At 44.2% G+C, this 15922-nt stretch overlaps 1 protein-coding gene across 4 annotated transcripts in view; it reads left to right on the top strand.

The window, feature by feature from the left end:
- The first annotated feature begins 7089 nt into the window (after nt 1–7089).
- The window catches only part of TTLL9 (tubulin tyrosine ligase like 9), a 42858-nt gene continuing 34025 nt past the window's right edge, over nt 7090–15922 (top strand). For all 4 annotated transcript variants that reach the window (XR_004287525.1, XM_032351037.1, XM_032351038.1 and 1 more), the window contains exons 1-2: nt 7090–7156; nt 10324–10367. Coding sequence is in view for 3 of the 4 variants with exons in the window: in XM_032351037.1 (XP_032206928.1) it covers nt 7142–7156; nt 10324–10367 (59 nt within the window). In the remaining variant the exon portion in view is untranslated. The remainder of the gene's footprint in view (nt 7157–10323; nt 10368–15922) is intronic.

Genomic DNA, 15922 nt, shown 5'->3' with positions numbered 1-15922 from the left:
TCCACAATATTATCACTTTAACATGCAATCAATATTGAACAATTATTGAGACATTCTACATCCTTTTTATTGTGTTAAGTCTTTACAATCCAGAGTGTACTTTACCCTTAGAGCACATCTCAGTTCAGGCTAGCCACATGTCATGTGCTTAACAGCCATATGTGGGTGGTAGCTACATATAGGACATCTGGGGTCTAGGAGGGGAGGCGAACAAAAGAAGCAAATAGACAAAGTATTTACAAATGCTCACAATTTGCATTGAGGGAAAGAGGACGAGGCAGGAAGAACCTTTCTTAAATAAGCAACACCTGAGCTAGGACTTGATGTATAAGAAAGACCCAGCTGTTTAAAGAGGAGATTTCCAGCAGAAGGAACAAGACAAGCAAAGGCCCTGTGGTGGGAAGAGTTTGTCCTTTGCAAAGAGTCAGTGGGACTGGAGAGGAGGGGTGCCAAGGGCCTTGAGGATAAAGAGAAAGTGGGGAGCCCAGTGCACAGGACTGTGTATGGCCATAACGGGGAGTCTAGGTTTTCCTCCTCTGTATGATGGAAATGTGGTGGGAAAATTTAACAGGGGAGGCCGGCCCTGTCATCTGGTTTACATTCTAAGCTGGTCACTTTGATGCCTATCCAGAGCGAATATATTAGAGGGACCAAGCAGGGAGGCCAGTGAGGCGGTGGTGCCCTGGGACACAGCAGGAGCAGGGAAAACTGGAAAGAAGGGGACAGACTTAATATTTTGACAGCGTAGCTAGATGGGACTTGCAAATAGATTGGATGTGGGGAAAAGGGGGGAATTCTAGGACATTCCCCATTTTCCTGCCTTGAAAACCACTGCTTGTGTCACAGAAGTGAAAGCAGGACCTCATCTATTCAACACATGTCTGTTGGGCAACAAGTTATACATGAGTCATTACACCAAAGATGTGCTGACTTGGATTTCCCAGAATGCCCACCCCACAGATGGCGTAAAGAAATGCTGGTGGAGGGGTCTGCAGACTAGTTCCTAGTCTGGCCCTGGCTTTAGCAGCTCTATGGCCTTGGGCAGGTGACCAAATGCCCCTGGATCAGTTTCCTCATTCATAAATGGGCAATAATTAACAGTGCCTTGGACTTGGACTTGGTTGTTGGGGGAATAAGCAAATTGCATGTACAAAGGATCTCCATCACGTTAAAAGCTCTGTAAAAACACCAGCTGTAGTTATTAGGCTTAACACATTTAGTGTCTATGAACTGTTCCGCCTTCGGAAGTGTTAGCTGTTGCAAAGCTCAGTTTGCCTTAAATAAGTCAGGGAGAGATTGTTTTGCAAAACCAGGAATATGAAGATGCTAAAACACAGGTCTCACTTTGTCACTTCCTTGCTTAAAACCCTTCAACGTGGTTCATTGTGGTAGGCAACATAACGGTCTTCCCGAAGAAGTCTATGCTCTAATTCCTAGAAATTGTGAATATATTATGTTAGATGGGGGCATTAAGGCTGGTGGATGGAATTAAAGTTGCTAATCAGCTGATCATGAGATGACAAGACTGTCCTGGATTATTTGCGTGGGCCCAGTGTTATCCCCCAGGTCCTTAGAAGCGAGAGAGGGAGGTAGGAGAATAGAATTGGGGGGCGGGGGTATCTGATGGTAGAAACAGAGGTCAGGAGTGTTATGATTGCTGGCTTTGAAGAATGGAAGGGGGTTGGGAGCCGAGGAATACAGGTGGAAAAGCAAAGAAACAGATTCTCTCCTAAGGCCTCCTAGGAACCCAGCCTTGCTGATACCTAAATCTTAGCCTAGTGAAACCCACTTCAGACGCCTGACCTCAAAAACTACAAGCTCATACATTTGAGTTCTTTTAGGTCACTCAGTTTGTGGTAATTACAGCTGGAATAGGAACCCAGTACACCCACCAATATCCTTAGGAAAAACTCAATCTGTTCAGCATCGGACTCAAGGCCTTGTGGGATCCGGCTTCTGCCTCTCTGACTTTGAACAAATTTCTTAACTTTCATGAGTCTCAGTTCATCTGTAAAATGGGGAGGAAAAACCTCTATAGGTCTGTAGTGAGAGTAATGGGAGGATATACTTCAAGTACCTAGTAAAGAGACCGGCACATGACGCATCATCATTATTATCATTTTCGTTATTATTATCGTGGAGCATGTGACAAGGAGTTAGGAGGCCATGGTTCTGCTCTCCTCCCTAGGGCTCTGTTTCCACATTTGTAATAAAGGAAACAACAACAACATGGGGGTTTGGCAGCCTCATCTCTCCCCTCTTCTTCACTTTCTCCTGGCCCCTGACCCGCATTTGTTTCCACAAACATGCTTCACTCACTCTGATTCCCAATTTCGCACATACCATTCTCTCCATCTGGAATGTTCTTCCCATCCCCATTACCAGTCTAATTCCCATTTCTTCCTGCCAGTCCGTGCTGACCCCAATTAAGATAAGGCCCCACCATTATGCATTCCCAAGACATCCTAAACTTCTTCCTCTATGGAAGTACTGATAGTCTTTTTTTTTTTTTTTAAGATTTTATTTATTTATTTGACAGACAGAGATCACAAGTAGGCAGAGAGGCAGGCTGGGAGAGAGGGGAGGAAGCAGGCTCCCTGCTAAGCAGAGAGCCCAATGCGGGGCTCGATCCTAGGACCCTGAGATCCTGACCTGAGCCGAAGGCAGAGGCTTTAACCTACTGAGCCACCCAGGCACCCCTGATAGTCTTCTGATATTCTTTTTTCTTTTTTTTAAGATTTTATTTTTATTTATTTATTTGACAGAGAGAGATCACAAGTAGGCAGAGAGGCAGGTGGGGGGTGGAGGGCACGGAAGCAGGCTCCCTGCTGAGCAGAGAGCCTGATGCAGGGCCCTATCCCAGGGTCCTGGGATCATGACCTGAGCTGAAGGCAGAGGCCCAACCCACTGAGCCACCAAGGTGTCCCTGATACTCTTTTTTTCAAAATATTTTATTTATTTATTTTTAGAGAGAGAGAGAGAGAGAGAGAGAGTGCAAGTGAAAAAGAGCATGAGCCGAGGGGAGGGGAGGGGCAGAGGGAAAGGGAGAGGCAGAGGAAGAAGTAACCCGCCAGCTGCTGAGCAGGGAGCCCCACAGTGTGGGGGGGCTCCATCCCAGGACCCTGGGATCATGACCTAAACCAAAGGCAGAAACTTAAATGACTGAGCCACCTGGGTTCCCCTCTAGTCTGTATTTTTAAATTTTAATACCCCCATAATTTTTTTACCCCCATAAATTTTACCCCCATAAATTTTTTTTTAAAGATTTTATTTATTTATTTGAGAGAGAGACAGTGAGAGAGAACATGAGCGAGGAGAAGGTCAGAGGGAGAAGCAGACTCCCCAAAGAGCTGGGAGCCCGATGCGGGACTCGATCCCGGGACTCCAGGATCATGACCTGAGCCGAAGGCAGTCGTCCAACCAACTGAGCCACCCAGGCGCCCCCCCATAAATTTTTAATACCCCCATAAATTTTTAATATCCCCATCAGTATATAGAATATACTTTTGTATGTTTATAATTAATACAAATTTCAATCCTTAAAAATATTTATCATTCTACAACTCTTTTATTTTTTTAAAGATTTTATTTATTTGAGAGAGAGAGAGAGAGAGCATGATCTAGAGAAAAATCACGAACAGGGGGGAGAGGGAGAGCAGACTCCCCACTGAGCAGGGAGCCCAATGCAGGGCTGGATCACAGACCCTGGGATCATGATCTGAGCTGAAGGCAGACACTTTAACTGACTGAGCCACCCAGATGCCCCTACAGCTATCTTCTATTCATTCAACAGTAGGTTTGGGGGATATTTTTATGTTGATATAGATTTGGACCATTAATTTTTATCACTATATAGTATTTTTTTAGAGCTTATTCCATTTTATTAATCATCTCATTATGAGTAGACATTTAGATTTTTTCTAGTATTTCCCATAATTATAAAGAGTGTTGCAATGAACATCCTTGTATATATGACCTATGAACAAGGATGAGAATTTCTTTTTTTTTTTTTTAAAGATTTTATTTATTTATTTGACAGAGAGAGAAATCACAAGTAGGCGGAGAGTCAGGCAGAGAGAGAGAGAGAGAAGCAGGCTCCCGCTGAGCAAAGAGCCTGATGCGGGACTCGATCCCAGGACACTGAGATCATGACCTGAGCCGAAGGCAGCGGCTTAATCCACTGAGCCACCCAGGCGCCCCTAGGATGAGAATTTCTTTAGGGAAGAATGTCATCTGGCACATTAGCTCCAAAGTGATATTCCCTGGGCTGTGTAGGTGTATTCAGAGAGCCTTTGGATATCTGTCCAGTAGTGGAACCAGGTTGTAAGTTGTATGCATTTTCAACTTTATGAGATATTGCACATTGTGTCCCAAATTGTGAATCTACCAACTGCATATGATAGTTCAGATTCCCACATCCTCAAAAACACTTGACTTTGAAATGTGTTTTTATTTTTGTCTAGATGATATGTTTAAAATAATATTTTATAATTGTTTTGATTTACATAGTTTGATGTTCTTATTGGATAATAGAGTTTCTTCTTTTTTTTTTAAAGATTTTTTTAATTTATTTGTCAGAGAGAGAGAGGGAGAGAGAGCGAGCACAGGCAGACAGAATGGCAGGCAGAGGCAGAGGGAGAAGCAGGCTCCCCGCCGAGCAAGGAGCCCGATGTGGGACTCGACCCCAGGACGCTGGGGTCATGACCTGAGCCGAAGGCAGCTGCTTAACCAACTGAGCCACCCAGGCGTCCCGGATAATAGAGTTTCTTTTGCTTAAAGTCCTCTATTCATATCTTTTGTCCATTTTTCTTTTCTCTTATGAGGTGGGGGGTAGTCTTTTTCTTAATGGTTGTAGTTCTTTGAGTACTAGTCCTTTGTTACACCTATTGCCTCCTAGTATGTAGCTTGTCTTTTAATGATCTTATATAATTATGTATTGAGAGAGAGGACATTTGTGGGGGAAGAGGGTAGAGGGATAAGCAGATATCCCATCAAGCAGGGAGCCCGATCTGGTACTCTATCCCAGGACCCCAAGATCACAACCTGAGCTGAAGTCAGAAGCTTAATTGACTGAGCTACCCAGCTGTCCTATTTATTTATTTGAGAGAGAGAGACAGAGAGAGAAAGGGCACAGATGAGAGCACAAGGTGGGGGGAAGGGCAGAGGATGGAGGAGAAGACAAGAATCCCACATAGACTCCACCAAACACAGAGCTGACTCTGGTATTGATTCCAAGAGTGAGTCGCTTAACTGACTGAACCAACCAGGCAACTCACCCCCTTTTTAAATCATTTTAATCATTTATTTATGTAGCTTGTCTTTTAATTAATTAAAAGTTTAATTAATTAAACTTAAAATATCTTTTGTATTATGGCAGTTTAGATTTTGAGAGAGCCACAGATTAATTTTTTCTTCTATGACTAGTGCTTTATTAAGAAATCCTTCAAGCATCTGCCTTCAGCTCAGGTCATGATCCCAGGGTCCTGGGATGGAGCCCTGCATTGGGCTCTCTGCTCAGCGGTGAGCCTGCTTCTCCCTTTCCCTCTGCCTTTGCTCTGCCTGTGTGCTCTCTCTCTCAAATAAATAAATAAAAATATTTTTTAAAAAAGAAACACTTCCCCACTCAGATATCATAAAATATTATGTATACATACTTATTTTTCTAATAGCTTGAAATATTTGTTTGCCATATTTATTCTTTAATGTGCTTGATTTTTTTATTCCTATGCAAAACCAGTTTCTCAATGGCATTTACTGATTTATGATGCCACTTCTATTGTACATGAAGTTAAAACACACACACACCTATTTCTAGGATCCCCATATCATTCCTGATATTTGCATCTCTTGGGTTGGGAAGGTTTCTCAAAAGTCCTGGTTGGATTTGAAAAAATACACATCTTTTTGATATTGAGTCTTCCTGTCCATGAACATGGTATATCCCTCCATTAATTCAGGTCTCCTTTAATGTCCTTCAATGTTTCGTAATTTTCCCTATGGGAATACAAACCCTGCAAGAGCAGATACTTGGTTTTGTTCATTGCTGTGTCCTCATAGAGTCAAGAATGAAGCATACTTGGGGCGCCTGGGTGGCTCAGTTGGTTGAGCAACTGCCTTCAGCTCAGGTCGTGCTCCTGGAGTCCTGTGATGGAGTCCCAGGTCCAGCTCCCAGCTCCAGGGGGAATCTGCTTCTCCCTCTGACCTCCCCTCTCATGCTCTCTTTCTCTCAAATAAATAAATAAAATGTTTTAAAAAAATGAATGAGGCATGTCATAGAGGCTTAGTAAGAGTTTGTTGTTTAACAAAATGTCTTGCATATATTTTATTAGATATATTCGTACATAACATATTTTGTTGCTATAAAACAAACAACACTTTTTTTTTTTTTAACAGTTTCTAATTAGCTATGGTGGTTGGTGTGTAGATCCAGGGCTGTGGAGAAACAAGGCAGGGAAAGGCGGGGAGCCGATACAGGGTGCAATGACGAGTAAATTGCTACTTCAGGTCACGCGCAGTGGAGAGATGAGACCGGATTGGTGTTCTTCACCAATTGTGCTCTTCAACTGCAGTGCCAAGAATGAACTGGAATGGATAGGGCAAAGGTGGGCACTGGCCGACTGGTGAGGAGGCTACTGCAGGCATTCAGGTGAATCCTGGCTTCGAGTTGGGGCCTAAGAATTAGAGAGAGTGTTCGAGAAAAAGCAGAAGTGGCCGCGTTACTAACTAACCAAATGACAAGGCGACTTAGTGAGGAGCAGAGGAAGGAAACTTAGAACAATTGCGTTTACCAACAGCTGACAACTTTTCAGACTGAGCGCTCGCAGGTCCCGCGAAACGCAGCTGGAAGAGGCGCTGGGCAGTCAGTGCCCGCCGAAGGCAGCCAGTCCTTGGTGGAGTGCGCCCTAGGGTCGAGGAAGAGAGGGGTTGGGAGAGAAAGGTCCAACGAATCAGGGGGTCTGGGCAGCCGCGGCGCGCAAAACTTTCAGGGGCTGGGATCGGACACAAGCCCATGAACCCCGCGGAGAGGAGGGCCCTCGGCTCATCCAATCAGAGCGGCGGATCTGGGCGCCCTCTGTCGCTTTGGCAACGGGACGCGAGGCTTGCGCGCCGCTAGGCAGCGGTTTGGGTCCGGCGCTGGGAGATGTCGCGCCCGAAGGTAGGAGTGCCACGGGATCCAGATGTTTTCATCGTCCTTCGAGAAGGGAGGGAGGCTATGGAGGCATCCGACTTGGGGGTCCCGGCGGAGTGGTTCTGGGTAGAATGGGAGGAAAACGATGAATACAGAGAAAAGACTTCAAGCCCTGGCTGGCCGCGCGCCGCGGGAGGTGCTGCGCGAGTACACCACAAGGCTTGCTGGCAGGAAAGTTAGGAAAATCTAGGATTCTAAACTGTAATCAGCGATTTCTGTGACCCTGGAGGAACCTCAGAATTTTCGATTTCCTGACCTGGAAAAGCTCTTAGAAATCCGTTCATCCCGCCTCTCACTTGCCTACCCATCCATCCATTCATTCATACTAAAACGCTAATCAGGACCTTCTTTAAACTGAGCCCAATGCTGACCAGTAAGGACACGGAGGTCAATCAGACAAGTCCCTGTCCCTTAGGAGTGCACGGGCCAACTCCCCCACTTTAAAAAGGAGAAAAGTGGAGGAAAAAAAAAAAAAAAGGAGAAAAATGCGACCCAAAGAAGGGTAATGAATTACTCTGGAATCCAGCAGCGCCCCCCCCCCCCCCACTAGCCTGCTTCTTATCCCGGGCTCTACTTCTCATGAATTGGCACCTCCATTTCTTTAATTCCTTCTCACAACAAAAGAGTGATTACATTGGCCCCACTCAGATAATCCAGGATAACTTCTCTATTTTAAAGTCAGTTGATTATATCTGCAATCTTAATTTCCTCTTGTAATATAATGTATTTACAGGTTCTGGCATATTAGGACATGCACATCTTTTGGGGGAGCATTATTCTACTCTCACAATATTCTATCATCAAATAATTGGAAAATGAAATTTTAAAAATATTATTTAAGATAGCATCACAAAATCAAATACTTATGAATAAATTTAATTTAAAAGGACCCAGACTTCTGTACTGAAAACTAGAAAATATTGTGGAAAAAAAATTTTAAAAAGACTTAATTTAATGGAGAGATAGACCATGTTCATGGATTGGAAGAGTCAATACTTGATGATGTCACTTCTCAAAATGATCTATAGATTCAATATAATCCAAATAAAATCCCAACACACTTCTTTTGGTAGAAATCAGCAAGCTGATTCTAAAATTTATATTGAAGTGCAAATAACCCCAAACTGCAAAGGCAATCTTGAAAAAAAAAAAAAAAAACAAAAAGCAAGGATGGAGGACTTATAGTACCTTATTTCAAGATTTACTAGAGGGATGCCTGGGTGACTCAGTCGTTAAGCATGTGCCTTCAACTCAAGTCATGACCCTAGGGTCCTGGGATAGAGCCCCCATGTGTGTCTCTGCTCAGTGGGAAGCCTGCTTCTCTCTCTCCCATTCCCCCTGCTTGTGTTCTCTCTCTCACTGTTTCTCTGTCAAATAAATAAGTAAAATCTAGAAAAATAAAAAAGATTTACTAGAAAGCTATTGTAATTAAGACAGTGTGGTAGTGACATAAGGGTAGACAAACACTCTACAGATAGACCTACATATACACAGTCAACTGAATTTCAACAGAAGAATCAGTGCAATTCAGTGAGGAAAGGAAAAGTTTTCTATTTTTATTTTTTTAAGATTTTATTTATTTATTTGTCAGAGAGAGAGAGCACAAGCAGGGAGAGTGGCAGGCAGAGGGAGAAGCAGGATCCCTGCTGAGCAGGGAGCCTGATGTGGGACTCTATCCCAAGACCCTGTGATCATGACCTGAGCAGAAGGCAGATGCTTAACTGACTGAGCTACCCAGGCGCCCCAGGAAAAGTTTTTTAACCAAATACTGGATAAATATAAGGAAAATAGAACTGAAAATGTGAAGGAGTATACAGGATATAATCAAAAAAGTGTAGGACACCTTACAGTGCTGGGGGAGTTGGAGGGGCTTGAATGTGATACTGGGATAAGAGTCCATGTGCTATTGTAGGGCGTTAACTTCCGTCAGTTTCATAAAGCAGTATCCTCTATCCATTCCACTGGCTTTTTGAGGGATAGGATGGTATAGTAGGCAGAATTCTAGTAGGCCCCCAAGATTCCCACCCTTTGCGTACACACCTTGTGTAATTCCCTCCCCTTGAGTGTGGGTGGAGCCTGTGAATTTGATGGGATAGTTACTACCATGATTATATACCATGCATCATACAGGGGGTGACTTGGAGTTGGGAGGGTTGGAAGTCAGAGGGATGAGCTCCTGCTGGTCTGGAGGAAAGCAAATATCCATGTTGTGAACTGCCTAGGGGGCCAGGATGAAAGGAACTGCAGGGGGCCTCTAGTTGCTGAGAGCAGTCCCTAATCAATAGCTAGCAAGTAAACAGAGACCTCTGTCATTGCAACCCCAAGCAACTGAACTCTGCCAGCAATCTGGATGATCTTGGAAAAGGACCCCAAGCAGATGCATGAGAATCATAATCCAGGCCGTCACCTTGGTTGTAGCCTTGTAAGACCTGGCCAGAAGATCCAGCTAAGCCATGCCCATGGAAACTCCAAGACATAAATTTGTAGGCTGCCAAGTTTGTGGTAATTTGTTATGCAGTATTAGAAAACTAATGCAGATGACAAGTCTGTCCAAGTTGCAATGGTCATCCTGAATAAGACCAGTTTTGATTTCTTTTTCATACCTGCCATTAGGGATTATACCAGGACTAAAGGCCAAACTGTTTTAGATGTGGTAGAAGCAAAATAATACCCACCCCCAACACCCATTGAGGATTTGAAAGGTCCATTTTGGGTGGAAGAAATTAACTTCACTCGGAATCTTTGACCCAGCCCCTTCTGGACCATGGATCTAGCCAAACATTCAAATTTCCGTTCCTTCTCACAGAGCCTGCTGATCTCAGTCCTCAAAACTGGGGTTCAGGGTTGGACCTTTGGAGCACTGAAAACTACATATTCACTCTACTGGTCATGCCTGTGGAACAATCCTGTGAAGTGGGTCCTTGAATACTTGGAGATTTATTCCAAGGATCAAGTTGCTGGGAACATGTTGACCAATGTGAACGTGAACTTGGCCAGGCTGGTCCTTCCTGTCTCAGGATCTGGGCAGTGTTGTGTCTAATGGTTTGAGATTTTTATTATCTGCAGTAAATTGAGCTGGGAAGGCAGGGTGGATATACAGAACCAGTTACATCGCTTTTCTTTTCTTCTTGCAGAATCAAAATTACAAGGGCCATGGATTGTCAAAGGGAAAAGAGCGGTGAGTGGTCCCATGCAATCTAATAAACCCAGAGCTAATGAACTAACTACCTTCCTTCCTTCCCCTTTTCAATCTCTCCATCCCCCTTCTTTACTTCAATAATGATAATGATAATAATCAATCACGAGCACTTAACCATGTGCCAGTCTGTATTATCTCCTTGAGTCCTTACCACACTCCTTTGAAGTTGATACTACTATTGGGTCCATTTTATAGACGGGGAAACTGAAGCTCAGAGAAGCTAGGTAACTTGCTCAAGACTGTAAGATCATAGTGGCAGAACTGGGCTCCCAGGCCCATGTTGTATCTACCTATGCCCTCCTGCCTCCTTCAGCGACCATGTGCTGGCTTGATAAGTCCAATGTCTACTCTACTCTATTCTTCTGCTTCCCTCTGCAGCAGTAACCTGGGTGCAGAATTCAGCCCCTCCTTGGATCCCCCAAATGGAATCCACTAGCACAGAGCAGGAGGGAGCAGTGTAGACTTGACTGAAGTTTTTTTGTGGGGAATCAGAGGAGGTTACATCATACACACTGACACATATTCTGGATATTTCTATTCTTATTTCATTAGCTATTTCTCATTCTTATTTCATTAGCTATTTCTCTTTTTTCTAAAGTCACTTCTGGCGGCACTGCCACTGAGGAGGGCATGTGTGGTCCCTGACCCTTCCATCCCGCAGCACCCATCAGAGCAATTCAGCACTATTCCAGGTGCTAACCCTGAACTTACACACTCACTCCCGCTCCAACCCAAAAAAGGGGCACTTCAGTTAATGGGATCTGTTTTAGGGTGGACACCAATTACAGATGTGTTTAGCTACAAGTAATAGGAAACCCCACCCACAGTAGTTTAAAAAAAAATTGTATTAACTTTCCTCAAGTAACAAAGAGCCTGGAAGGCCGGTGAGGTGGTGCAACACTGTCAGAGCTGGTGTCTCTGTGATGGTCTTGACCTTCACCCTATGGACACTAAGTGGCTGCTACAGCTCCAGCCTTCCTGTTGAGATCAAGATGGGAAGAAGTGGGGAAAGGAAGTCTCAAGCCACATCTCTTTCACTCTTTATTTTAACTAAAAGAATCCTTGCTTTCCCAGAATGCATCCTCTTTAGCAATCTTGTAAGTTTTTATCTTACTGACCAGAATTGTGTGATGTGGACAGCCTCTGGCAGCATGAGGTTAGGAAAATGTTACATATGTGATGTTATACTCTCATTCTGTGGGCTGCTTTTGTCACACAAAACTGTATTTTCAGTATTTATCCGAGTTGGTGCCCCTAGGTCTTGATACATTTGAACTACTCTGTGTGTTCCATTGGATACTGCTGGTTATTTACCTACTTCCTGTTGAAAAGCCTTTAGGTTGTGCCTTAGTATTGATTTCCTCCAGAAGCAGACCCCGAGACAAGGATGTGAGAGCAGTTTATTTGGAAGGTTGGAAGGTGATTCCAGTAAGCACTGGCAGGGAAGTGGGGATGTGAGACAGCCAAGGGAAAGAAACCAATAAAAGGTCCATTACCGACAGGTTATTGCAGTGGGCACGTGAGGCTCAGTCCCACAGGGGCTTCCTAGGAGATAGTGCAAAACGCACTGCAGGCTCATCCCAACAGAGCCAAGAGGGGCTGGAGGATTTATCCATCAACTCTGGTTGTCATTGGTTGTGTGCTGTTGGGGGAGGGGCACTTTGGATTTGCTTTAAGCCTCCCCTGCCCTCATCCCCCCACCCCTACTGTGTGCTGGCAGTGGAAAGCCCTCTGACTGACTTGCACAGGAATGGAGAATGCCCAGGGAACCAGGGTGGACCACCAACTGTGTGCTGCAGGTTATCTCTATAAAAAAAATATGAGCAGTTACAAATGAGCATCCCCATATCTGTCATGCCCAGTTGCATATGTAAGGTAGCTATCTAGTGTCTAGACCTAGGAGGGGTCTGCTGCATCTAGAGTATGTGCAAATTCAGTTTATGTGCAAATTCAGTTTTACTAAACACTGCCATGTGTTCTCCAGAGTGCCTTCTACCAACACAGCAAGAGTTTCCAATTTTAGCCCATTGTTGCCAAACTTGGACTTTTCGAGTTTTTGCCAGTCTAACGTGTACGAATAGTACCTGACAGTTTTAATATGCCAAATTGCTCTCTAAAGATTTATCCAATTTCCAGTTCCATCAGCTTTAGAGGGTAATTATCATTTCCACATGCTTGCGAACACTTGGTATTTGTCTGATTTTAAACATGTCCCCCAGTCTGATGGATTTTGAAATTGTACCTCTTCGTTGTCTGGGATTAAATTTTTTTAAAAAGATTTTATTAATTTATTTGACAGAGAGAGATCACAAGTAGGCAGAGAGGCAGGCAGAGAGGTGGGTGGGAAGCAGGCTTCTTGCTGAGCAGAGAGCCTGATGCGGGGCTGGATCCCAGGACCCTGTGATCATGACCCGAGCAAAGGCAGAGGCTTAACCAACTGAGCCACCCAGGCGCCCCTACGTAACTACTTTAAAGCAGTGGTTCTTAAAATTTGAGCTCAGTAGGGGAAGAGAAGGAAATCTGAAGGGGGAGGAGTCAGAGAGGGAGACAAACCCAGAAAGACTATGGACCCTGGGGAAACAAACTGTAGGTTTCAGAGGGGAGGTGGGTGGGGGATGGGGTGACAGGGGGTTGGGCATTAAGGAGGGCACGTGTTGTGAGGGGTACTGGGTGCTACACGCAAATAATCAATCATTGAACACTATATCAAAAACTTATGGGGTACTCTACAGTGACTGACAGAACATCATAGAAAAAATTAAGCTCAGGATCTCTCTGCTACTAAAAAATTATTGTGAACTCCTATTAATTTTTGTGTGGTTTATATTTATCAATATCATATTAGCAATTTAAAATCATTAATTGAAATATATTTATTCAGTCATTTAAAAAGTAACCATATATTCCACCTGGTAGGATAAATAATGTATTTTTTATGAACTATAACTGCGTTCCCCCTCCCCCAAGTTTACTAAGATGAGTAGTCATTGTTTTTACATTTTTGTGAATTTCTTTAATGTCTGGCACAATAGAAAACATTTGGCTTCCCAAAGCTTCTGGATTCAATCTGTTGTGATACGTTGTTTCAGTTGAACAGGAAGAAAATCCAGCCGCACAAAGATATGTAGTTGGAAAAGGGAGGCCTTTATAAACCTCTGAAAGAGGGTTGGAGACCCTGGGGAATACTGGGACCACCCACCAAGAACCGCTGTTCTAGGGAATTACAATCTGCATCCTTAACTCATCAGCATCCTTAACTCATCACTGTCTACCCTGAATCAGTATTACAGCACTTTTGGCACGACCTAAGAGCCCTGGAACTGCGTGCTCACTTCCTTCTGGTCCTTGGTGCTGTTATTGTTGTCATGTATTTAAACACTAAAGAAAGTTCTCCAGGCTGAAGGAAAAGTATACCAGATGGAGATTCAGATCAACAAGAAGAATAGTGTGTGAAGACAAAGCGAGCGAGAGAGAGAGATTGATTTTCCAGAGACTGTAAGCCCTTTGCTCTGACTAGTAGTTAGGTTGGGGCTGATCGTTAGAGTTCTCCTAAAGCTGAGGGGAACATGGGCTGGGCTGAAACTTTATTTCATTTATTTATTTATTTCTATTTATTTATTTATTTATTTATTTATTTTTAGATTTTATTTATTTATTTGACAGAGAGAGATCACAAGTAGGCAGAGAGGAAGGCAGAGAGAGAGAGAGGAGGAAGCAGGTTCCCTGCTGAGCAGAGAGCCCGATGCGGGACTCGATCCCAGGACCCTGAGATCATGACCTGAGCTGAAGGCAGAGGCCTAACCCACTGAGCCACCCAGGCGCCCCTATTTATTTATTTTTAAAAAAGATTTTATTTATTTATTTGACAGAGAGAGAGAGAGAGAGAGATCACAGGTAGGCAGAGAGGCAGGCAGAGAGAGAGAGGAAGCATGCTCCCTGCTTAGCAGAGAGCCTGATGCGGGACTCGATCCTAGGACCCAGAGATTATGACCTGAGCTGAAAGCCAGAGGCTTAACCCACTGAGCCACCCAGGTGTCCCTGGACTGAAACCTCAATTACACTGAATTCACTCCAAGCCCTCCTGTACTGCTGTTTTGAGCTTCTGCCCTGGGAGGGGGTGGACAGAATTTCCATTTTTGTTTGTTTATTACGGTTTTTTGGTTCACTTTTAGATTCAACTCTGGCAAGGCTGCCTGAATGCACACACCACATCAGTGTGCGGGAGTATGGGTTTTCTCTCTGCTTTACTGTGTTCTCTACTCTTTCTTTCTTTCGTTTTATTTATTTATTTATTTTTAAAAGATTTTATTTATTTATTTGAAAGACAGAGATCACAAGTAGGCAGAAAGGCAGGCAGAGGGAGAGGAAAGGAAGCAGGCTCCCCACTGAGCAGAGAGCCCGATGCGGGGCTTCATCCCAGGACCCTGGGAGATCATGACCTGAGCCGAAGGCAGAGGCTTTCACCCACTGAGCCACCCAGGCACCCCTGTCTTTCTTTTTAAAGACTTTATTTATTTATTTGACACACAGAAAGAGTACAAGCAGGGGGAGCAGCAGGCAGAGGGAGAGGGAGAAGTAGGCTCCCACTACCAAGCAGAGAGCCCTAGGTGGGACTCAATTCCAAGACCCTGGGATCATGACCTGAGCTGAAGGCAGACGCTTAACCAACTCAGCCACGCAGGCATCCCAATTACTGCTTCTTTTTGCCGCTGTGTTGATCTGGTTTGGTTTGGTTTTGGAAGGGGCCTCTTCCAGATTTTGATTTGGTTGGCCACCCTACTTAACTGTCTAAGCTCAGCTGCTTTCCCCTGGTGCCTGCAAGGTCTCACCTCCACGGCTGGCTCATACCTCCACTGGCCTGCACTCAGACACCCCTAGACCTAGAAACTTCAGCATCTCTCTGCACCCCCACAAGGGGTTCCTATCTGGAATCAGTTGGTCATGTTTCCTTTTGTCCATGGCTCTCCACTAGCCCCATAGTCAAGTGTGATATTTATTTTGTACACTTTTTTCCCCTTGTTGTTACTATAGGATTAGACGTCTTTCATATCCTTTTATGTTGTAACCTGTAGCAGAAATCCTCTCTTTGGTATTTTAATTTACTTGGTTGTTGGGAAGGTTGAGTATCTTTACACATTCGTACTAGTAAGTTTCCTTTCCTGGGATTTGCCTGTTCATATCCCTTAGGCACATTTCTATTGAGTTCTTTGTCTTTTTTTTTTTTTTTTTTAAGATTTTATTTATTTATTTGACAGAGACACAGGGAGAGAGGGTATACAAGCAGGGAGAGAGGGAGAGGGAGAAGCAGGCCTCCCTGCTGAGCGGGAAGGCCTATGCAGGACTCGATCTGAGGACCCCGGGATCATGACCTGGGCCAAAGGCAGATGCTTAACGACTGAGCCACCCAGGCGCCCAGAGTTCTTTGTCTTTTTCTTAATGACCTGTAGGAACCCTTTTTGTACTTGGTCCTAATGTTTTATGGATTGTAAGCATTGCAAATATTTTGTCTTAATCTATAGCCAGTCCTTTAACTT

This window comes from Mustela erminea, chromosome 7 (assembly GCF_009829155.1).
Source record: "Mustela erminea isolate mMusErm1 chromosome 7, mMusErm1.Pri, whole genome shotgun sequence".
Classification (NCBI taxonomy): Eukaryota; Metazoa; Chordata; class Mammalia; order Carnivora; family Mustelidae; genus Mustela; species Mustela erminea.
This window is presented reverse-complemented; position numbering and strand designations above follow the sequence as displayed.